Below are 25,737 nucleotides of genomic sequence, written 5' to 3'. Positions count from 1 at the left end.
CCGACTCATCGAACGACGACCCAGTAACTGTCCTGGTTGTGACGATCGATCTCCCAAATTACTTCCTGTTATAAGTCTTTTTGAATTGCACTTACAGTTAGGTTCGTTTGTTTAGGCTAATGCTATCAATGTGATCGGGGATAATTTATAAAAATTTTGTTCGAATCGGGTTCTTTACCACCTCTGTTAATTACTCGACTTAGTTGAAAAGCCCACTTAGACAAATGTCAACATGGCTTATCAAAAACCTCTCTCAATAGGCACCCTCTTCTCTGTTCACCTTGGAATGCTTGGCAATTTTCACCGCCTCCGAGATCACCCACTGTGGTTTCATTCGTAGTCTTAAAACTTCCACATTTACTAAAATCACTCTACGCATTACGTACATATGTGAACCTGATATTTCTTGTTTGTTTTGTGGTGATCGATTCTTGTGTGTGATTCCCTGAACATGTGTCATGTGTAAATCAGAAAGACCAAATCTCAGTTCGTGAAAGTTTCCATCCACCCCATAGGTTTTCACAACTGCCCTTCAAACGTTCGGCTAACGTCTAACGCTGGTTCAACGCACCAGCAGAGAGGAATATCTGGTTTCTTAAAGGAAACTACTCATTAGATTGCTGAAAACTCTTCGACAGCCCACGACCGGTTTCGCCCTTCTTGGGGCTCATCAGGTAGGCGCAGTCCCCGAGTTTCCGTCAACCTTACGTTCTACTTGAACCCGAATTGGACTGCTTTCGAGAAGTACACTCATTTGCAAATCAGTTTGGTTTTCACGAAAGAGATTGAACCAAATATCTCGTTTATGACAGTCTACAACTGAATGTGCTGCACACAGGCCACCTCATGTTCCAGTTGGCACGATATTCGAGATATCGAAGTATATTTTCATAAAGGAAACTACTCACAAGGTTGCTGAAAACTCTTTGACAGCCCACGACCGGTTTTGCCCTTCTCGGGGCTCATCAGGTAGGTGCAGTGCCCGAGTTTCCGTCAACCTTATGTTCTACTTGAACCGTGGTTTCCTACTGGCTTGAAAAACCCAATCAGTCTGTCAACTCAATCACTCAGGCTGGTGAAACTTTCGTGGCAAATGCGAAAGTGTCCACACTTCTTCGGAAAGATGTCTTCTCAATCGGTTTTAGACATTTCCTCACTGATTTGATAGACTAGCCTACAGCATTGTGCCCCTCCCGAAAAATCGTTGGCAAGAATTTAACGCCAAATTGTTTTTTTACAAGAGTTCCATACCTGAGGCAATGACACCACAATTTTCAGTACACTGACTTAATGACCAACGCGCACCGAAGTCCAGATGGCAAATAGCAAATGGGCCAACGCATTGATTGATTCCGAATGTTGAAACTTGGGACACACTTGCCGGTCGGACCCAAATTCAAGGTTAAACCCAGAGTCCTCTCTTCAAGAATCCTCCGATCTACGTAAATCTATTGTGAGTACTGTTCAAACCGTTCAATCGTAGCATACTCTCGCTTCTGATCACCGGTAACGCCATGAGACCATTGTTAAATAGTAGCCAGTCTCTAACGTTCAACGAGAATAAAAGAAAGCCCGGTTACAGTGGAATGGAGAACCGACGTTAATTCATCAGGAGGAAGTCTGAAGTCCTCCGAAAAAAGCAGTCACTACCAGTGAAAGGAAGGAGGCCTTCGATGCGGAGTTATTTATTAGGAAATGCCAGCAGACCGGTTACAGACCAGTGGACAGGGAAGCAAAACACTCATTTGCTTCTTATTCACAAAAATTGAACATTCATCTTCTCCTGAACACGTCTTCTTGAACCTTCCTGGATATTCATTGGTTGTTGTTCAAATGCAAGCAAATGCTACAAAGCGACTCCACAAATTCCGCAAGAGATCTCCTCTTTACAAGAGACGCAAAGCGAATTTCCAAGAACATCACATACTACTCGCATGCCTCCCCATCAGTAGTCACACCGGAAGGCCGTGCGTGTGATCAGTAACTGTGAGCACCAGTAAGGGGCAGGATGGCATCTGAATGACCGGTTTCACTACCTTGTGGATCCAGCCAGGCAGTCGGCCGTAGGAATTACAGCATTCGCACTAAGGTGACTACTTAAATGCCACATCTTGACAACTTTCCAGCCAGGTGCAAGCAGCATTATTTGGACTGAATCTCGAAAGTCGTGATGACTCCACTTCGATTCCCTGTAGAGGTGGGGCTTGCAATTGAGAGCCAACATTTTCTTAGATAAACAGTGCAAGCGAAATGTTAGCTTAATTTGAAAATTTTTGAAATCATTCCAGTGTGTTCTAAACTGCCGTCTTCAGCACCCTTTTCTCGAAGCATCGGTATTCCGATGCCTGCTGACATCATATCAGTAATTTGCTTCTTATATCAAGGTAGAGTCTTGCGTAGCCTCCTTCATCGTGAAAAAATCAAAGTCTAATTACGTCACAGCCTATAGTGACATAAAAGAGGTCCCTGGTGCGGAATCCGGACATTGAAACTACCCAAAACTGATTTAAGTGTAACACACTACTTATAAGGTACTGAAAACTCAAAGCGTCCAAAAGCAAACAAAATGACAAGCTAACACCATATGAACACGTTTTCTGGAAGACGGTACACTCTCTCTGAATTTTGACGTCTTCAGATTGCCACTGTACGGCAGTCATCTACACCAAACTCACTTTCCACCAAGGACCGCCTCAATTGTTGCTCTTTTGTTTGTGACCAGAAAGAAAAACTGGACCTCGTGACGGCCATTGATGTTTACAGCTTTGTGTTGAAACGCTTCCAATTGGCTATCAAGCGAACTAAGCCCGCGACTGTAATGTGGCTTGGTATTAATTTGATACGAGTTCGAGCTTCATCATTCTGTGAAGCCGCACATCAGCCACCATATTCTAGGGAATAATTCTGAGTTAAACTCACCACTGAATTAGACCAAGCACAACGCAAAAAAGCAATGGTCGGTGCGCAGCCCCACCCCAAAAATATACATCAAATTAAACAAACAGAAAAGAAATTTTTTGTAAAATCGCTCGCCTGGCTTGTAATCACTTCATTTTGACTAGGAATGAGTTTGACTCACAGCTGGATATTTGAAAAAAAGACACCAGGAGTTGGATATTCATGGTGTTCCCCAGGCGATCACTTCTTCTGACAGATTCCTTGAGGGTCTACTGAAAGATGAAGTGTAGCGATCAACTTTGGAGACCAGGGATTTCGCGTTTTTTGAATCTCCAGCCGCATGATGTCGCATTTCTTATGCTGGCAGGACTTGGAGTTCGGCCACAGGGATGAATAAACGCAGTTTCGTCTTGCAAGCAACCGGTAATTCGGCCTTAGAAGTGGAATACCGATTTCTAGCCACTATGATGAGCTGAATCGACTGTTCACGTTGAACATAGGTCATCTGGAATGCTGTACCTCCTAGCAATTCCGCTATGGGCCAAACTATCAAGATCACATGTTTCAAGAAGATTTCAACCCCAAGTAATCGATTATATTGATTTTTTACTTATCGTACCACGGCGCAGGAAATAATTTATACGACCGAATATTCCAACAACGTGCAAGTGCATTTAACAGGGTAATGTGGTTGAATCGGGCTTGTGTCAAGCACTCATCGCTCTCGCGTCATATCAGATTCAACATGACTACTGGGCAGAGCCAATCATTCACGTCTATCGATCAGTGACTGTAATTCAAAAGTACGCGTTATATGGTTGGACGGAGGAGTCGGAGTTTCCGTCAACCTTATGTTCTACTTGAACCGTGGTTTCCTACTGGCTTGAAAAACCCAATCAGTCTGTCAACTCAATCACTCAGGCTGGTGAAACTTTCGTGGCAAATGCGAAAGTGTCCACACTTCTTCGGAAAGATGTCTTCTCAATCGGTTTTAGACATTTCCTCACTGATTTGATAGACTAGCCTACAGCATTGTGCCCCTCCCGAAAAATCGTTGGCAAGAATTTAACGCCAAATTGTTTTTTTACAAGAGTTCCATACCTGAGGCAATGACACCACAATTTTCAGTACACTGACTTAATGACCAACGCGCACCGAAGTCCAGATGGCAAATAGCAAATGGGCCAACGCATTGATTGATTCCGAATGTTGAAACTTGGGACACACTTGCCGGTCGGACCCAAATTCAAGGTTAAACCCAGAGTCCTCTCTTCAAGAATCCTCCGATCTACGTAAATCTATTGTGAGTACTGTTCAAACCGTTCAATCGTAGCATACTCTCGCTTCTGATCACCGGTAACGCCATGAGACCATTGTTAAATAGTAGCCAGTCTCTAACGTTCAACGAGAATAAAAGAAAGCCCGGTTACAGTGGAATGGAGAACCGACGTTAATTCATCAGGAGGAAGTCTGAAGTCCTCCGAAAAAGCAGTCAACTACCAGTGAAAGGAAGGAGGCCTTCGATGCGGAGTTATTTATTAGGAAATGCCAGCAGACCGGTTACAGACCAGTGGACAGGGAAGCAAAACACTCATTTGCTTCTTATTCACAAAAATTGAACATTCATCTTCTCCTGAACACGTCTTCTTGAACCTTCCTGGATATTCATTGGTTGTTGTTCAAATGCAAGCAAATGCTACAAAGCGACTCCACAAATTCCGCAAGAGATCTCCTCTTTACAAGAGACGCAAAGCGAATTTCCAAGAACATCACATACTACTCGCATGCCTCCCCATCAGTAGTCACACCGGAAGGCCGTGCGTGTGATCAGTAACTGTGAGCACCAGTAAGGGGCAGGATGGCATCTGAATGACCGGTTTCACTACCTTGTGGATCCAGCCAGGCAGTCGGCCGTAGGAATTACAGCATTCGCACTAAGGTGACTACTTAAATGCCACATCTTGACAACTTTCCAGCCAGGTGCAAGCAGCATTATTTGGACTGAATCTCGAAAGTCGTGATGACTCCACTTCGATTCCCTGTAGAGGTGGGGCTTGCAATTGAGAGCCAACATTTTCTTAGATAAACAGTGCAAGCGAAATGTTAGCTTAATTTGAAAATTTTTGAAATCATTCCAGTGTGTTCTAAACTGCCGTCTTCAGCACCCTTTTCTCGAAGCATCGGTATTCCGATGCCTGCTGACATCATATCAGTAATTTGCTTCTTATATCAAGGTAGAGTCTTGCGTAGCCTCCTTCATCGTGAAAAAATCAAAGTCTAATTACGTCACAGCCTATAGTGACATAAAAGAGGTCCCTGGTGCGGAATCCGGACATTGAAACTACCCAAAACTGATCTAAGTGTAACACACTACTTATAAGGTACTGAAAACTCAAAGCGTCCAAAAGCAAACAAAATGACAAGCTAACACCATATGAACACGTTTTCTGGAAGACGGTACACTCTCTCTGAATTTTGACGTCTTCAGATTGCCACTGTACGGCAGTCATCTACACCAAACTCACTTTCCACCAAGGACCGCCTCAATTGTTGCTCTTTTGTTTGTGACCAGAAAGAAAAACTGGACCTCGTGACGGCCATTGATGTTTACAGCTTTGTGTTGAAACGCTTCCAATTGGCTATCAAGCGAACTAAGCCCGCGACTGTAATGTGGCTTGGTATTAATTTGATACGAGTTCGAGCTTCATCATTCTGTGAAGCCGCACATCAGCCACCATATTCTAGGGAATAATTCTGAGTTAAACTCACCACTGAATTAGACCAAGCACAACGCAAAAAAGCAATGGTCGGTGCGCAGCCCCACCCCAAAAATATACATCAAATTAAACAAACAGAACACTCTTTTTTCCAACTGAAAACGCTTTCTCAAGGTAATTCCGTTTTAAATAGGCCGCCAGCACGCGAGGGATGATTTCCATCACCTCTAAAAACCATGAAACACGTTTTAGTGATTCTATTCCAAAAACTTTTACGATTCTCGCCCCCAAACAGCTGTTCGATTGGATGAGACTGTCAGTGGTGCACCTGCACTTCGGTTCCTGGCTGGCTATTGTTTATGCATTACTACCAGATAAAAGACATTTATAAACAGTGTATCTGGTCGCGGTGATAAATTTTTACAGAACAACTGCCTTTTTGCCGCGGTCGCGTATGACGCACTTGTTGCGACCAAAATTCAATCAGGGCAGACTGGGATAGAGACATTTGTACATCATAAATATCTGTCCACCTAACGGATTTTCATCCTTTTATTTTGGAACACGGCAAAGAGTGATCGTCTAAACTTCAAAGTCGCAGCCAATTTAAGAAAATTGTGTTGCAATCAAGTAACAGGTAGGACGGGAATGCTTTGCTAGATTGATTTTGTGAAAACCGACTGCGGATAACATCTTTGCAATCCACTCGCCAAGTCTAGCGCACACACCAGGCGCCGGCGGAACAAATCCAGCGAATGCCGCCGAGTTACCAATACTGTGAGACGTGGCTTATAAGAAATTTTTTGTAAAATCGCTCGCCTGGCTTGTAATCACTTCATTTTGACTAGGAATGAGTTTGACTCACAGCTGGATATTTGAAAAAAAGACACCAGGAGTTGGATATTCATGGTGTTCCCCAGGCGATCACTTCTTCTGACAGATTCCTTGAGGGTCTACTGAAAGATGAAGTGTAGCGATCAACTTTGGAGACCAGGGATTTCGCGTTTTTTGAATCTCCAGCCGCATGATGTCGCATTTCTTATGCTGGCAGGACTTGGAGTTCGGCCACAGGGATGAATAAACGCAGTTTCGTCTTGCAAGCAACCGGTAATTCGGCCTTAGAAGTGGAATACCGATTTCTAGCCACTATGATGAGCTGAATCGACTGTTCACGTTGAACATAGGTCATCTGGAATGCTGTACCTCCTAGCAATTCCGCTATGGGCCAAACTATCAAGATCACATGTTTCAAGAAGATTTCAACCCCAAGTAATCGATTATATTGATTTTTTACTTATCGTACCACGGCGCAGGAAATAATTTATACGACCGAATATTCCAACAACGTGCAAGTGCATTTAACAGGGTAATGTGGTTGAATCGGGCTTGTGTCAAGCACTCATCGCACTCGCGTCATATCAGATTCAACATGACTACTGGGCAGAGCCAATCATTCACGTCTATCGATCAGTGACTGTAATTCAAAAGTACGCGTTATATGGTTGGACGGAGGAGTCGATCACACAAACTACACGGACATATGGCGGAGAAAATTCCTGAAGAAAAAACCCCGAACGAGGAAGAGTAAAACTGGATGACTGCTAGCCCCCTGGTTTGACGTAATAGTGGCTGATGACGTTTGTTTACTTGCCAGCTAAAACAACTGCCACTGTATCAGGCCAGAACGTTATGAAATTAAGCTCAAAATGAATTTCTATCCCCGTCAGAAAGGGTAAACGCATAACCTATTTGGTGTTTCACTGCTCACTGGTGGCCAAAATTAGGAATAGGGCGGAGCTTAACTGTCCGTTTCTTTTCCAGGGCTTAATGTAGACATTTGTGACAATAGGTTTTGAGTAACTATGTTCTATTGGCCATTTGCACCGCCGTCCACTAACCTCTTCCTGGACAGAGTAGTACCATCGTTTCCCACTGGGCTAGTTTCCTGGGCGATGCAATCCGACCATCGGTGGCAGAACAGAACGTTTAGATGAAAGTAGATAATTAACTAATTAGACAGAACTTGGGGTCACTTAAAATATACCTTGCCAAAGGCGAAAATGTTTCAACTTTCCATGGAGGCATCGATATTAAAACAGCTGAAAAGAACGGGTTATGTGCTGAGCTGCGCAATTTGATTGCGAACGTTTTATCACCAATCGAATCGACATCATCAGTGTTGGTGAGCCTGATGGAGCGTAGCAAAGGGTTGGTGTTTGTGCGTTGAGTAGTGCTGTGTGTGCTAACATACATGCTTTCAGCTGGGGTTGACCTTCGATCACGATTGGTTGTTCGACCAGTCGATTCCATTGGCTGCTCTGTTATCCTGCGTCTTTATTGGTCGAGGACCACGTGACCTTTGAACCTGACCTCCGCTGGGTTCGTGGTTCAGCATCGATCGGAGCTATCAACACTTTTTTACAGCAATCGGGTAACGTACCAATGACGATGACGATTGCATGAAAAACAGTGCGAAGCAATTCCTTGACTGTCGGCTAACTAACAACAAATTCGAAACGTCAAATTGGAGATGCCTATTGCTTGACAGATAAGCGTTTTCCGAAAGCATACTCTCCTGTAGCATACTTTGAAATAAGCTTTGAGATATACTTTTAAGCCAAAACATCCCTGGTAACCCCACGTAATTTTTCGTGTTCAGTTGGCTTTTTTGTAAATCGCGTTCCGGAATATTCTGCCATGGATAAACTGAGAAAACTTGAATACGCACATCCGTTTTGACCTTCTGATTTATTTCCACTCAGTTACGACTTTAGATATAAAATACAGCTGCATCGACGAAAAAATCACAACTTTTAAGCGCAGAAGACAGCCTATCCCCTAGTCACCTTTGGTTTAGATTCGGCGCGACGGAACTCCAGTTGTTTGAACTCACTTATTTCCGGTGGAATGCATATGACCAATTATCGTCCTGCCTGACAAGGATGTGCACAGATATCTTCATAAAGGTAACTACTCACAAGGTTGCTGAAAGCTATTCGACAGCCCACAACCGGTTTCGCCCTTCTTGGGGCCCATCAGGTAGGCGCAGTCCCCGAGTTTCCGATGTGGCATTTCTGAGCGGGTTTACGAGATTGTTATATCACATGCCATGTTTATGTTGGACGGTTAGAGCATGCACTGTTTTGAAGCAAAGAAAATCTGTGTACTACAATTAGTTTCACATTTCCTGTGAGATCCGTTAATCGCGCGCATGTTAACACCAGGGCAGCACCAGAATGCTGGACTTGATAACCTGCGTGAGAGGACAAAATAGATTGCCTTCAAAGTGAGACGTTTCCAAACAGCGCCCTTCTGCCTGTTACCCAAGAATAGACGCATCTGGTGTCAAACGCTTGATCCCCACAGTCACAAGCACGATACAAATGTGACACAAACCTATGTACCTCAAAAGTAATACATTTTCGACACTTACGTGTTGTTTAACTCAAGCTTTTCAGTCACTGCATAGATCGTGTCATACCCCTGTGCAGAAAACATCGAAACTTTGCTAGTTCGGGGGGAAGTTTGTTTGAAGGTGATTGCGGGATTCGTAGAACTTAAATACGTATTACATTTCTTAGAACGGCCCTTTCTCTTCTCGAGAATTGCACTCATTTGCAAATCAATTTTTAGTTTTCACGAGACTCAAATGAAGCTGTCGTTTATGATGTTTCTGATGGCGAAACGAGTAGTGGGCTGTCGAATAGTTTTCAGCGAACTCGTGGGTAGTTTCGTTTATGAAAATATACTGCGATATCTCGAATATCTTCCCAACTGAAACTGAGGCTGCCTGTGTACAGCACATTCAGTTGTAGAATATAATAAACGAGAGATTCAGTTGACTCTCTCGTGAAAACACCAAATTGATTTGCAAATGAGTGTATTTCTCGAAAACAATCCAATATGGGTTCAAGCAGAACATGAAGTTGACGGAAACTCGGGGACTGCGCCTACCTGATGAGCACCAAGAAGGTGGAAACCGGTCGTGGGTTGTCGGAGAGTTTTCAGCGAACTCGTGAGTAGTATCCTTTATGAAAATATACTGCGATATCAAGGATATCATAAACGAGCCCAGATGACAAGGTGATTCACCGTAATAATTACGCCAGGAACACGGCCGTTCAAACGAGAGTAGTGTGGCTATGAACAAAAATATCTATCCCGCAATACCCCAAAATTTCAACCAAAAATTTGACCAGTGGGCTTCAAGTATGTGCCACGCTACCGGACTCGGAAGTCCTGACATGGCGGGTCAGTCGATCGTCGTTCGGTGGGTCGGGCACACCAATCACATCACTCAAGCGTGAACACATTCGCCTGTTCAGACGTGAAAATTCAGATGCGTCCAGCGTGCGTTGGTGGAGTAGTGGTTACACGCTCACCTCGCGTGTTTGATGTCCTGGGTTCGAATCCCGGCCAGCCCGTTCGATGTGCACTGCTCATGAGCTCTAATAAGAGCGAAACTCGAGTCCAGTGCTTCCCTTTGATGTGGACTCACCGGAATAATCACGCCGGAACAGGAACACGACCGTTCAAACGAGAGTGGTGTGACTATGAACAAAACACCCATCCCGCAAAACCCCAAAACTGCAACACAAGAGAATAATCATTCAGCTTAAACAGTACTTCCTTGCTCAGCCTCCAATTCACTCGAAGAGAGCACAGGGTACCACCTGGTTGCCTAAGACAAATCAGGATCAGTTGGGACGACGGGATCCGATTCAGAGCACGGAGCATGCGGTCAGTTACCACTGAGATCCGCTGAGAAGAAACAAGAGAACTCATTCTTACTAGATCGGAAGAACTGTTGCGGGTCCCTAAAATGCGAACCGGTCCAAACTTAGCTTCTATTGTGAAGCAGGTGAGAAGTACGATTTGGGTCACAGATTAAATGGCAAGTCATATCCTCTGAGACGAAACCCGGGAGACACCAGGTATATCATAGACATGTATTTAACCGTCACACAAGATCGCTTGAGAAAAGCGGATTGAACTGCAGGTGGAGACTACCGAAACTCGTGGACACAGGGAACGCTAGATCGAGCGATTTTAGTTTCACGAGGCTCACCTTCACTCACTCTGAACCCTCCGATGAATCTCACGTATTACTCCGAACTTCAGCCGAAAAATTCTTGTCAGTTGTATTTTTGTTTACAATGGATGGCGTTTTATCCTTATGATAGCCCCCAAAAAGGTCTTGGAACAAAAAGGAATTTCTGGTTATTGAAACACAAATTTGATTTCCAATGTGGCCCTCGTTGAACAGCCTTTGTTTTTTCGTGCAAAACTTTCTTCCGTTACATCAGTGAACTGAATTGGTGACATTCAACGGAACGAACCCCACGTATTTTTTCTGTACAGTTAACCATCAGGTGAGTTTGTTTGGAATTAAGCAGAACCTAATTGAGTAATCCCAATTGTTTATATATTTCGAAATCCTGCTGGATCACGCATGATGCCAGATGTGCTCGACATAATCGAGTTGCAAGGGAAATTGCAAAAGGTCCCCGTCGACTGGCGTACACCGCCTTCGAGGATTTGAGAGCCCCTACTTCTACGTCGTTCATCAAACCTGACCTAATCGCTGTTCGAGATCGCCGTGCAACTGTAATAGACGTCAGCATAGTCTCGGATGGGCGTGGAGTGATAGTGTGGAATGAGAAGAAGCAGAAGTATGGTGCTGATGAACATTCCCTCGCCATAATCTCAGCCCTACATGCCATCGGTTGTGATATCGACTTTTTGGTTCACCAACCGATGATCATCTCTTATCGAGGGATCTGCTTTCCTCAATCCGCTAAGGCTGTTATTGGACTGGGACTTCCTAAGGTCGCAGTCAGTGACTTGTGTTTGCTTGCCATTGTGGGCTCTCTGCGTACTTATGACACTTTTATGCGTGGCACATGGCGTTGAATGCACATTTTTGCCATTTAATCTCACAATAGACCCAGTATGATGGACACCTTGTGCCTGATGTGCGAGTATTGACTGTGCTAGCGCCTACCGCGCCTTGAAGAGCATTCACCATCGTTTGTTCTTTCTTCGGTTGTTGGTCTTTAGACGCGTGTTTCCATAACAAAATCATTACATACATTGAGATTCATCTCATCCGACTGGAACTGTTCCTGGCATGATTTCGAATGAGATTTCTCTCATATTCTCCTGCTACTCTTTCGCGTTCATCACTTGCATTCACTTTTTATGTTTGTGACCATGCTCTTCAAAATAAATGATAATACACGAGCAGTTACGCTTGCCCAACTCACTGAGTTGGACGTGCGCAAAACCGCCCCCTTAGAGAAAGAGGTTGCAGGTAGGTTGGTCGTCTGTCTTGAAGGCTATCTCTCCACAGGAGGGAAAACATACCCGTTGCTGACAAGCAAATGTACTGATACACAAGTTTGTGGGAGCCATAGCTGATAAATATAAAATATTCTGACGGGTTTTCTGAATAGACTGGTGAGACAGGTGCAAATCTGTCTCTCAATTTGGTACAAAAATTGATAAATAAATTGTATGTCGTCTCCTATGCTACGTTTACGATCAGCAATGACCAGTTAACGATGCACTGCCTCTGCAAACTGCATCTATGCGCGATGGCAACCATGAGCATCGATACAGTATTTTGTATTGTATATTGTATATTGCATATTTTTCAACTTATTACACTGCATGGCCCACGCACGCATTGCATTATAGCATGGTATAGTGTACAATTCAATGACTTTGTGAGCAGTGGACTGGTAATGCAAACAATATTAAATAACCTAAATAATTCTGCCTCGCGGTTCGGCATGCACTTCACACCTGCAAAGTGTAAAGTGCTACTGCAAAACTGGGTGGGCTCGAACCCTAGCCTCATGCTTGCGGATGAACCGATTGAGGTAGTGGACAAATTTGTTTACCTGGGCAGCTTTATCGGTCCCGGTGGTCTCACGAAAGATGACATTTCCACCCGGATTGGGAAGGCCAGAACAGCTTTTGCGAACCTACGTCACCTGTGGCGTAGGCGCGACATCAGCTTCTCTGTCAAGGGTCCAGTTTACAATGCTGCGGTGCGCTCCATATTGCCCGAATCTGGTGGGAACACCGGATCAGCAATTCTGAAATACGTCATATGGTATTCGGGAGAAATGATTCGCCTCGATATATGAACTGCATAGGTTGCGCTGGCTTGGCCCCGTGCTGCGTATGCCAGTCGACCGTCTTCTTCGAAGGGCTCTTTTCGCACAACCACGTGAATGGTGGAAGAGAGCCACATACGGTCAAACAATGACTTGGCAGCGAAGTATGAAAGCCATTACCAGCAAACTCAGCTGCGCTGGTAACTGCCGTCTTCCTGGATGGGGACCCCGAGACAGGCCACATCAATGGCTAGAGACATTGTCAGATATGGCCCAGTCGCGCCCTCAATGGCGCTCGTGCATCCGAGCTATTGCCTTCAATGCATAGCTCCTTTTCCAACCCCCCACCCTACTTGACAGCCCACTGACGGTGCTGGATTCATGCACCAATTTAACAGCTCCTGCAATGGGTAGCTACCTACCCCACTCCCCCGAATCATCGGTGAACGAAACTGCGGCAACTACAACCACTGAAGGACGAATACGCGGTTATTACAGCTGACAATGATGATGGTGATGATGAGCAGTGGACTTGCGATACAGGCATTATGTAGTTCACCAAATTCTTAGTAGGGGCGCTAACCACTTAATGTCTTATACAGTTCTTCCTTAAAAAGAAAGGAAGTGGAATTTACGGAGTTAAAGCAGATATCCCGGTAAGTGAACTTTCCACAGCCGCTTTCAACCCTAATGTTTGCAAGCGGAACACTATGGAGTAACAAAAGGGAGCAGAAATGAAATCATCTACCTGTGTAAAGTGCCAAAAAACAAATTAGCTGAAATCAAGAAGTTCAATCAGGTGATTTGGGTGGTCCTACTCCAAAAACGGGATTATTAGAACTATTCAAAAAACGACCTGAGATAACCTGGTGCTCGGTGCGCGAACACACCGACCCGAAGGTCCGTGGTTCGAACCCGGCTCCGGAATCTTTACTGCTCCCATCTACACTTGCACAGACTGGGAGTGTCACAGCCCTCATTCTTTCATCGGGCAACGAGGCAGCTAGACACCAAATTTCAATAGGCGGAAAATGATCGATACAGAAAAACATCCATAGGTTGCACCCCTTAAAAGTAAGCAGTCTGTTTTGCTGTGTTTGTTTACCAACTACTGTGAGACAATCCATTTCCCGTAAAAAACGGCTGGTATAAAAATTCATGGAAATGTATCACTGGATATTCACATATCGATTAATCATACTGCATTCCCGGAACATGGAAGCAATCAATGCAAATATCAAGATGAATACCCGGAATTCCGAACATCCACCCGTTTCTTTCGAATTTGGCCAAGCGATCCCAAATCAACTATCATCGAAACACAACCAGGATGTGCAGGGTCCTCGGTAAAATTCTAGTGAAAACAAGATCAAAACACTAATGGCGTGCCCTTAGTCACCAACTGGTGAGGAAGAACACGTTCAAAAACATTCCGAGGGTTGACAAGCGCTCTTTCCTAGTCCATTAGATTAAAGTAAAATCTCCCACGATAGGGAAGATCCTTCAATTTTTTTCACAGATTATGTAGGTCCTGCTTTACCTCAAATATTGACCCCATAGTGACTACTTCTCTCATTCCGATCATATTGGTGGCTTTCAGGAATTCAAATGTTACGGCAAGCAAGTAAGCCGCATTAAAATCAATGAGTTTCAAGTTGGAAATAGTGTTTGTACGGATCCGAATCGTTTTCGTTTACCATAATCAATAAATTCTGTGGGTAATCGATAAATTCGCTGTTTGTTACATTTTTCAAACTTTCAGCTAAGAGTGACCAGCTCAGGCTTTTTCCTGTATTCAGAATACTTGTCCAATGTTACATATTGCTGTCAGGTATTAGAACGTGTTCACACTCAGGCCTGTATTGCCACGAAAGACCTTGAGTGTTGTAACCTAACTGGAGCAATCGATACGATGGATTCTATGAATGTGGTTCGTACACACTTCTGGGCATACTAGAGACCAGAGTTTGCTATTCACCTTTGTCTAGCTTTCAGGTGGTCCTGACCGACTGGTATTACCTTAACAAGACATCACACATCAAACTCAAGGTTACTGAAAACACTTCGGCAGTTCACTACCGGTTTCACCCTTCTTGGGACCCATTATGTTAGCGGAATCTCCCAGTTCCTGTCAACCTTACGCTTTACTTGGACCCGAATTGGACAGATTACGACACATTTGCACGCGTATTTTGTTTTGACAGGAGATTCAACTGAATCCAGTTGAATGTCTCAATTTATGATGATCCGCTTTCACGGACAGTGTTACACCAGTCTTACGCCTCATGATTCGGATGATACGATATTCGCTATACATGAGCTAGGCTGTTATTTCTGGTGCGGGACGTCTGAACAATTAAACCCCGTACATCAGGAATGCGAACTGAGGGTGATACCACTACTGTGGCGATGAACCCTGAGTTGTCGAGGATGAATTGATTGAACACGTGAGCTATCTGACCTGTTCGCCTTGAACGAAGATCCCTTTCTGGATGTACCAGTTAGGTATTGCCACGGATGCTCAAAACCTGTTGAATGCTTACCGATTAGACGTCGGTAACTGTGGATGTTGTACAATCTGTGTGTATACCACTCTAAATCTGGCACACCTTTAAAAAATCAGGGGGTATATGACCGATTCAACCCCACAGACCAAATTGAACTGAAAGGAAACGAACTTTCATATTACTTAGTAAGTTCTGTGCTAAAAGCATACTTCAGAAGATTTCTTGTGGGGAGATGGCGAGGTGGCTCAGTGGTTAGGGCGCGAATTTACTGACCGGAAAGTCGGTGTTACGAACCCGACGTCTGCCTCTCGACTTCCCCTGTCTAGGCTTGGACAACCGAGGTTTTTGTTCAACATTTCATCAACTCGCAAAATGGCAACAAAGAATTGTGCGTCAATGAGCCCCTCAGAAGCAAAACGGCTCTCTCAGACAGTCGGCTATCCTAGAAACTTCGGAAGCAGAAATAAATGTGGCTAACAGTTTTTCTGATTGAAACCGCTTCAAAACTAAACTCAGAGAAGGCATAAATTCGTTAAAAATTCTTTTGAAACAAGCTGTCAGAATCGGTAGTGAAGTCTAAGGATCATCCCCTCCGACAAAACAAAGTAACAAGGTTTTGCCTGTTGTGAAAATTATCGAGAGGGACGATATCCTCCCTTCCACATTTGAGCCTTGAATAATGGAACTTCGTTCAACTTCAAAATAGTCCTTTATTCTTAAAGCATTTGTATGGATCATCAGATCCCGCCAAAAGTTTGGTTTCATGCGCAAAGTATAATTTATCCCCCCAGATACGGAACTTTAGCCTTGTTTGGAGGTAACTAAAGTAGTGATAGGACGGAAATAATTCCAATCGTTGATTGACACAACTATTTATTTGTGTCAACTGAAAATCGTGTTGGTTCAAAGTCAAAAAACGGAAACCTAGACACTAGTGAACTGAAGCTTGTTTAACTGCATCAATTATAATGAAGGGACGGATTACAGTTTGGTAATTCGTGATAAACAGTTCTGGAAAAATCACAGTGCCAATGAAACACATCCAGAACCCACGATTTGTAATAGCCGTGAGCTTGATTTGTATGACTGGAGAACTTGGGAGGACACATTCAGCTGAGGGAACCAATATTGGTGGGTGCCATCCTGGTAAGTAATGGCAGAAGGTCGCCAAACTCACGCGTTTGAATACCACTTAGTCTTCACAGGAAAGTCACCTGAATCTCAGCTGAGATTCATGTTTTTCAAATTCTTCCGGAAAATATGATCCACAAGGGCCGACTCATGATTTGATACCATTTCGGAGACATCCTAGTACGCTTCCTTGAAGCGATATTATTCCTAAGGCTGCTGAGAACTCTCCGACAGTCCACTACCGGTTTCGCCCTTCTCAGCAGATAGACGTACTTCCCTTATATCAAAAACGAGTAGTTCGGTTGAGTCCATCGTTAAAACCAAACTATTTAGCGAATTCGACCCAGTTTGGGTTCAAGAAGAGCGTTTGGCTAACGGAAACTCGGGGACTGCATCAACTTTGTGAGCACCAAAAAGGGCAGGACCGGTCGTGGGCTGTCAATAAATTTTCAACAACCTCGTGAACAGTTTTATTCCAGGACAAAGTAGCAAAGAATTCTTCTGACAGGACACAGTTAAAGTTAGCACTGTTAGAACACTGTTTTACCAACCATAGTGAATTATCTTTCGTGCCTGGTTATTACCGGTCAAAATGAAGGGAAATAAATTTTCGATATAGAAAGAATTCTATCAAAATATTCACCCTGAGATCCCGCCGAGTAATTTTTTCATGGTAGTAAAGCAGGGAAAAACAATTTTTCCACCTATTGCATCGCTCTGGTTGGGTTTCATACACCCAAAAACGATCACATTGGGTGTCTTCTATCCTCCTATTGAGGTTTGTGGATAAGTCTTCTTTAAACCTCCCAAGAAAGCGCACTAACACGCATGAAACATAACTAACTCCCGTAAAACGATGGAGACAAAAATAGGCTCGTTTGCGCCCACAGTAAATCCCACCCCACTTCTGCCATTATTTTACGTGTCACGTGAACAAATGAGTAATTGCGGAGGCAACACACAACACAGACTGAGCAGAAACTCACCGGTGGATGTCTAACCGGTTCCAAATGTTTCATTTGAGACAACTCATCTTCAGATTTCTTGTCGTCTTTTAATCTCACTAAATCCATGTCGGATTGGATCGCATTTTCCTGGTATGCAATAATAGGTGTGGTGGGAATGGTTGAGGGTGGAGTACGGTACTGAGTATCCCGACTGTTCCGGTCTCTTGTCGATATTTTACTCGGGGCTCGATTTCGCCTGAGCAACAAATCATCAATGTTCAACAGGTGTGAACTATCATCCATGGATGTGCCCAAATTGTCCGGATACATGGAACAGGTGTAGCCTTGTAATTGGCCACCCGAAGAGGACCGATCGGTTGCTCCAGATGTTGAGCTGGGCCGAAACCCCAACACCTGCCCTCCACCTCCTCCGCGTGGATGTGCAGGGTACTTGTTTGGTCGTGGCATTGTGGACGGGCTTAACTTGGGTGAATCCGACTGAGACGAGACGGGGGATAGACTGTTGTTACCTGTCAAACGCTTACTATTCACTGAAGATCGAGCCACCATTCGGGGTCGAGCACGAAAAGACCGTAATTGGACAGCACTGTGACCGGTTGGCTGAGATAATACCTGTTGTTGCGGGTGATGAAGTTTGTTGGACTGCTGGTTTTCGGATTTCACAGATCCAGGTTGAGTGTGACATGACGAGGCCGTAGATAGAGCCGTGTGAGTTCTATTATGCATTCGAGTCAACTGGTGGGAGCAAAACACTCAACTCTCTTCGTCCCTCACACGGGCAATGAGTTGTCGGGTCAATAACTTGGATTGCACACATTGTTTGGTAAAATCCCATTGGTGGGTTGCCCGAGGGAAATGACACCAACTATGAGGAATGAGGTACAATGCACACTGAGTTGCAGCTACACAGGTGGATAGATGATTTTTTTGGTGACCAATGACAAAGGACTAGTTATATAATGGTCACGCACACACAGTGCGTGAACCCAACACCTGACGCGCCATCTGGTCGCACCAATCAGATATCAGCCAAACCCGTCCCAGTGCGTGCGTGTTAGTTGTAAGAAACATGAACATACTGGCGTTTTTTCTCGAACAACATACCGGTAAATATTGCCAAATACGTGATACTACGTAAAGGCACAACTGAGAATAACCACACGAATACACATACCTATATGAACACATTTGAGTCATGGGTCGATTGAGCGGTATTCGGTGTCCGAGTTGCCGTCTCATTCCACAGAACTAAAGAGGAACTAGGCACATTTTCTAAAAAAAGTGTGAAAGGTGAAGAACCTTTTCACCTGCAGTATGAACAAAGCAAGATTTAATTTGGGCAAACTGGATTCTGTTTTTTTACTGTCCCAACACCAGATGAGTTACTTGCGGGTACCTAGTCTCTTTCCAAAAGGGTAAGATGTTCCGGCAGAGTTTCCATATGAAAGTAGGAGAAAGTTTTACTTACTTACTTACTTACTTTACTTAATTAATCAACTAATTACTTTACTTATGTACTTACCTACTTACTTACTCACATACTTACCTACTTATTTACTTATTTACATACTTACTTACTGACTTACTTTCCAAGAACGGTTCCAGCTGTAATGACCGCGTACTCGTTACTTACTTACTTACTTACTTACTTACTTACTTACTTACTTACTTACTTACTTACTTACTTACTTACTTACTTACTTACTTACTTACTTACTTACTTACTTACTTACTTACTTACTTACTTACTTACTTACTTACTTACTTACTTACTTACTTACTTACTTACTTACTTACTTACTTACTTACTTACTTACTTACTTACTTACTTACTTACTTACTTACTTACTTACTTACTTACTTACTTACTTACTTACTTACTTACTTACTTACTTACTTACTTACTTACTTACTTACTTACTTACTTACTTACTTACTTACTTACTTACTTACTTACTTACTTACTTACTTACTTACTTACTTACTTACTTACTTACTTACTTACTTACTTACTTACTTACTTACTTACTTACTTACTTACTTACTTACTTACTTACTTACTTACTTACTTACTTACTTACTTACTTACTTACTTACTTACTTACTTACTTACTTACTTACTTACTTACTTACTTACTTACTTACTTACTTACTTACTTACTTACTTACTTACTTACTTACTTACTTACTTACTTACTTACTTACTTACTTACTTACTTACTTACTTACTTACTTACTTACTTACTTACTTACTTACTTACTTACTTACTTACTTACTTACTTACTTACTTACTTACTTACTTACTTACTTACTTACTTACTTACTTACTTACTTACTTACTTACTTACTTACTTACTTACTTACTTACTTACTTACTTACTTACTTACTTACTTACTTACTTACTTACTTACTTACTTACTTACTTACTTACTTACTTACTTACTTACTTACTTACTTACTTACTTACTTACTTACTTACTTACTTACTTACTTACTTACTTACTTACTTACTTACTTACTTACTTACTTACTTACTTACTTACTTACTTACTTACTTACTTACTTACTTACTTACTTACTTACTTACTTACTTACTTACTTACTTACTTACTTACTTACTTACTTACTTACTTACTTACTTACTTACTTACTTACTTACTTACTTACTTACTTACTTACTTACTTACTTACTTACTTACTTACTTACTTACTTACTTACTTACTTACTTACTTACTTACTTACTTACTTACTTACTTACTTACTTACTTACTTACTTACTTACTTACTTACTTACTTACTTACTTACTTACTTACTTACTTACTTACTTACTTACTTACTTACTTACTTACTTACTTACTTACTTACTTACTTACTTACTTACTTACTTACTTACTTACTTACTTACTTACTTACTTACTTACTTACTTACTTACTTACTTACTTACTTACTTACTTACTTACTTACTTACTTACTTACTTACTTACTTACTTACTTACTTACTTACTTACTTACTTACTTACTTACTTACTTACTTACTTACTTACTTACTTACTTACTTACTTACTTACTTACTTACTTACTTACTTACTTACTTACTTACTTACTTACTTACTTACTTACTTACTTACTTACTTACTTACTTACTTACTTACTTACTTACTTACTTACTTACTTACTTACTTACTTACTTACTTACTTACTTACTTACTTACTTACTTACTTACTTACTTACTTACTTACTTACTTACTTACTTACTTACTTACTTACTTACTTACTTACTTACTTACTTACTTACTTACTTACTTACTTACTTACTTACTTACTTACTTACTTACTTACTTACTTACTTACTTACTTACTTACTTACTTACTTACTTACTTACTTACTTACTTACTTACTTACTTACTTACTTACTTACTTACTTACTTACTTACTTACTTACTTACTTACTTACTTACTTACTTACTTACTTACTTACTTACTTACTTACTTACTTACTTACTTACTTACTTACTTACTTACTTACTTACTTACTTACTTACTTACTTACTTACTTACTTACTTACTTACTTACTTACTTACTTACTTACTTACTTACTTACTTACTTACTTACTTACTTACTTACTTACTTACTTACTTACTTACTTACTTACTTACTTACTTACTTACTTACTTACTTACTTACTTACTTACTTACTTACTTACTTACTTACTTACTTACTTACTTACTTACTTACTTACTTACTTACTTACTTACTTACTTACTTACTTACTTACTTACTTACTTACTTACTTACTTACTTACTTACTTACTTACTTACTTACTTACTTACTTACTTACTTACTTACTTACTTACTTACTTACTTACTTACTTACTTACTTACTTACTTACTTACTTACTTACTTACTTACTTACTTACTTACTTACTTACTTACTTACTTACTTACTTACTTACTTACTTACTTACTTACTTACTTACTTACTTACTTACTTACTTACTTACTTACTACTTTACTTACTTACTTACTTACTTACTTACTTACTTACTTACTTACTTACTTACTTACTTACTTACTTACTTACTTACTTACTACTTACTTACTATTGTAGCACCCGCCAGCATTGTTTCCTTACGCAACCAGCGGGTATTTTGTCCTTAGCTGCCGAAATTCCAACGGCGATTTCTGGATCAGGTCAAACAGGATAATCCATTGGTTTTGCTATCCATGCAACGCATAATCGGATCCGCTGTCAGGGCTGCTTCTTATTCAAAGACGTGTACAATATGTGTCGCTTTCTTTTGCGATCCACTTTGGAGTTGGTCAAATAGAATGAGCGTACAAACGCAAACTTTTCCTCAGATGTCAAAACTGCTGTCCTTCAAATTCCTTTCAAAGACACCGGTTTTCAGATCATCGTTTGGTCAAAAGAAAGCGTGAAACGGTCAGCAACAGTCAGTTATACGTCGCCCCCTTGACATCATCATACAAGTCAACTGAAGATCAAATTTTGGCTTCTGCCCTGCCTTTATCTGAAAACTACAAACTCAGTGTTACTTGTCTGAACAGAATAACGCTAAAATGTTCACTCGTTATAAGAACGACGAAGAAAAACCAATAAATGGTTTTCATTGCTGGATGATGTTTTGCTTTTGACAAAAAGTTTCTCCAAGTCGAGGGACTAGATCTTCTAACTGAGGACGGAAAGCACCAGTTGCCTTTTCGAGAAATACACTCATTTGACTCTCTTGTTTATGATGCTCTTCAAATAAATGTGCTGCACAAAGGCCTCCTCATGTTTCATTTGACGCGATACTCGAGATATTGCAGTATATTTTCATAAAGAAAACCACTCACAAGTTTGCTGAAGAGTTCTCGATGAGTTTTCAGCAACCTTTTGAGTAGTTTCCTTTATGAAAAAACACCACTTATATGGTTTCCCCACTTCGGGCTCGTCAGGTAGGCGTGGTACACAAGTTTCCATCAATCTCATGTTCTATACCAACGTGTGTACAACTGATGACATACGCTCAATTACAGATTGCGCTCGTTTCGAGAAAGTATGCTGCAATATGCCTATTATCGTGTCAACTGAAGCATGAAACGGACTTTTATGAGACACGTTTGATTGGAGACTTTCAGAAACGAGGGATTTACTTGAGTCTTCCGTTAACATCTATATTGTTTCCCAATGGGAACATATTTTTCTTGGGATATTGACGTATTAAACTTTGGCGTCATGCGGAATTCTTCGGTTTTTCCTCTTCAAGCATCACAAACGAGAGATTCAGCTAGGTTCTAGTTGAGGCTCCCCCCAGAAAATGTGTGTATTTCGGAAATTTCGTGCATTCCGGGAGCTTAGGAACTGCGCCCACCTGATGAGCCCAAATTGGAAGGACGGAACCGGTCGTGGAATGTCGGTGGATTTTCAGCAACCTTATGAGTAGTATATTACGTTTATACATTCACATTGTTTATCGTGTTTGATTTGGATGGTTGCTGAGTTGTCTGCGGAAATTTTGGTTCCTGAAAAATTGATTATGATGTTAGTCAATGCCATAAAACGATGGTCCCCAGGACGCATGATTTTTTATTCTTTTTAAAATACCAATTTGAGCAGATTTTTCCGTGTTTTTTTTCCATCATAAGGGGCAGACGTGTGTATGAAATAAGTTGCAGACAAGACGAGTTATAGAAACGTTTCAAGAAACCGAAAATTTCACATGACATTTTGATAATCCATTTTGAAACAGCCATGGAGATTTGTCGCCACTTTGAACTTGCAAACGCAAAAGGTCCGTTTTCAAAATGAGTGTGTAAACCTTATACGGTCAGCAACTGAAATAAATATTTCCTTGTTGGCAGTCACGAGATTTAGCGGTGCAATCGAACGCTCAGTTGACCAGACATGCACAAAAAACCTCCCCTGATTTTCAACTCGAACAAAACCAAAACGGAAGTGTTTGTGACGTCAAAGCCCCCGTGGATAGACTAAGACGCATTTATTTTGAAGATCTGTTGAACGGGTTAGTTGAACGAGTGTACTTTTGCCTGTGGATCAGTTCTCAAGGTTACAGCCAGCTCGTGTGAGAGAAAAAACACTTGTTACATTGATAAAATAATTTATTAAATAAATTCTTCGGAAAAATGGGGGTGACAGACGTTTTTTTATTTTTTTATTGTGGAGAAATACTGTTCTGTCGGGAACNGTCGACAGTGAACAGAGCTCATAGACAGTAGTCGTCCCTGTTCATGTTGAGCTAAGAATTCCGGACATATGTCACGTGTTTCAGACGCCACGAACACTGCCAGCGCACGCCGAACGCCCCCGGATGGTCGCACCGTAACAAGTGAACATGGCTGATTCTGTTGAATTCCGAAATTACTGGCAACCCGATAAAACCATATTCTTCACTGAAGTTGACACGAAACATGCTGGCATGCATATGCCATGCAGCTCGGAAACAATAAAGCATCGAATCAGTGGTCGGGTGACTTATACGTCGATTTCTACGGCTCACCGGGTGAAAATGCTGTTTGCTCTGACGAGTTTGTGTACGACACTGTCCACCGAGCTTGGCACTTGGATTGAAGACGTTTCATTGACAATCTGGGTGACATCGTCAGCGCGATGTTTATTGGGCAATTCCCTCCTGTCCGCCTGTGCTTACGTAGCTTCTCAACTGTACCTAATAACTCTGAAGTAAGTATTTGGTTTCAAGGTGGTCTCCGCGTAATTTGGTTGGTTGGAATCTAAGTCGCGTCGTGATATCATTATCTTGCATCTGGTTGGTTCATTTGGCTCCGGTTCAAAAGTTCTGTTCCTTCGCTGTGATCAAGCCGTTTCCTTCATGCATTGTGGTCCGAATTCGTTCCACTTGAATTGATGGTTGATCAGCCTTCTATTTTCGGATTTGGTGAACCTGTTACAAGGTCATCGATACAGCTACTCTTATCGCCTAAATTTCAAGGTAAGTATTGNTCATGTTGAGCTAAGAATTCCGGACATATGTCACGTGTTGCAGACGCCACGAACACTGCCAGCGCATGCCGAACGCCTCCGGAAGGTCGCACCGAAACAAGTGAACATGGCTGATTGTGTTGAATTCCGAAATTACTGGCAACCCGATAAAGCCATATTCTTCACTTAAGTTGACAAGAAACATGCTGTCATGCATATGCCATGCAGCTCGGAAATAATAAAGCATCGAAGCAGTGGTCGGGTGACTTATACGTCGATTTCTACGGCTCACTGGGTGAAAATGCTGTTTGCTCCGACGAGTTTGTGTGCGACACTGTTCACCGAGCTTGGCACTTGGATTGAAGACGTTTCATTGACAATCTGGATGACATCGCAGCGCGAGGTTTTTTGGGTAATTCCCTCCTGTCCACCTGTGCCTACGTAGCTTCTCAACTGTACCTAATAACTCTGAAGTGAGTGTTTGGTTTCAATGTGGTCTCCGCGTAATTTGGTTGGTTGGAATCTAAGTCGCGTCGTGATATCATTATCTTGCATCTGGTTGGTTCATTTGGCTCCAGTTCAAAAGTTCTGTTCCTTCGCTGTGATCAGGCCGTTTCCTTCATGCATTGTGGTCTGAATTCGTTCCACTTGATTGGGTGGTTGAACTGCCTTCTATTTTCGGAGTTGGTGGACTTGTTACAAGGTCATCGATACGGCTACTCTTATCGCCTAAATTTCAAGGTAAGTATTGCGTAGATAATCCGTGGAAAGTTCATTATGTTACCTTGACGAATAGTGGAGGGGGGACTCATTCGAGTAAAGCGCCTGGTTACCGTGCTACGGATTATTACGTCTGTAGAACTCACCCAATAGTTCTCAGATTGTTGGGACACTTCACTACACATTTGCCGTAAACTTTATATATCAAACTAATCACATCGCTCAAGTTCGAACAAGTTCACCCGTTCAGACGTGAGAATTCAGACGCGTCAAACGTGCGCTAGTGGAATAGTGGTAACGTGTTCGCCTCGCATGCCAGGTTTCCGGACTTCAAACCCCGGGGCGGCCATCGGGTATGCACTACTGATGAGCTCTAACAAGAGCGGAACTCGAGTCAAGTGCTTCCCCCCTCGCGTGTGGATTCACATGAATAATTGCGCCAGGACAGGAGGACGACTGTTCAAAACGAGAGTAATGTGAAACTGAACAATACATCTCGCGCAAAACCCCTATAGAGATCAAGAACAGATATTACTTCTGTCAGGGTGGAAATGGACTAATTGAGCATCAAAGATTTTAGATGTCTGCAATCACAAACCTGGTCTGACTCAACCCGATCCCGGACGTTTGTGTACTGCCTCTGATGTTATGTTGTCGATTGCAAGCAGAGAATACAGTGAATAGGTTGGTGGTGTTGGATTA

General features: G+C 42.1%; 2 protein-coding genes across 2 annotated transcripts in view; one reads left to right on the top strand and one right to left on the bottom strand.

Moving 5' to 3' along the window:
* Positions 1-18,245, bottom strand: part of T265_08254 (hypothetical protein) — a gene marked incomplete at both ends in the record, with an annotated part of 87,804 nt that extends 69,559 nt beyond the window's left edge. Inside the window, one exon of the mRNA XM_009174002.1 lies at positions 17,364-18,245. Within this exon, the coding sequence (XP_009172266.1) occupies positions 17,364-18,071 (708 nt within the window). The remainder of the gene's footprint in view (positions 1-17,363) is intronic.
* A 4,041-nt stretch (positions 18,246-22,286) lies between these two features.
* T265_14516 (hypothetical protein) overlaps positions 22,287-25,737 on the top strand; it is a gene marked incomplete at both ends in the record, with an annotated part of 6,407 nt that continues 2,956 nt past the window's right edge. The window contains one exon of the mRNA XM_009174029.1: positions 22,287-22,313. Coding sequence (XP_009172293.1) covers positions 22,287-22,313 — 27 coding nt within the window. The remainder of the gene's footprint in view (positions 22,314-25,737) is intronic.

This window comes from Opisthorchis viverrini (genome assembly GCF_000715545.1).
Source record: "Opisthorchis viverrini unplaced genomic scaffold opera_v5_210, whole genome shotgun sequence".
Classification (NCBI taxonomy): Eukaryota; Metazoa; Platyhelminthes; class Trematoda; order Opisthorchiida; family Opisthorchiidae; genus Opisthorchis; species Opisthorchis viverrini.
This window is presented reverse-complemented; position numbering and strand designations above follow the sequence as displayed.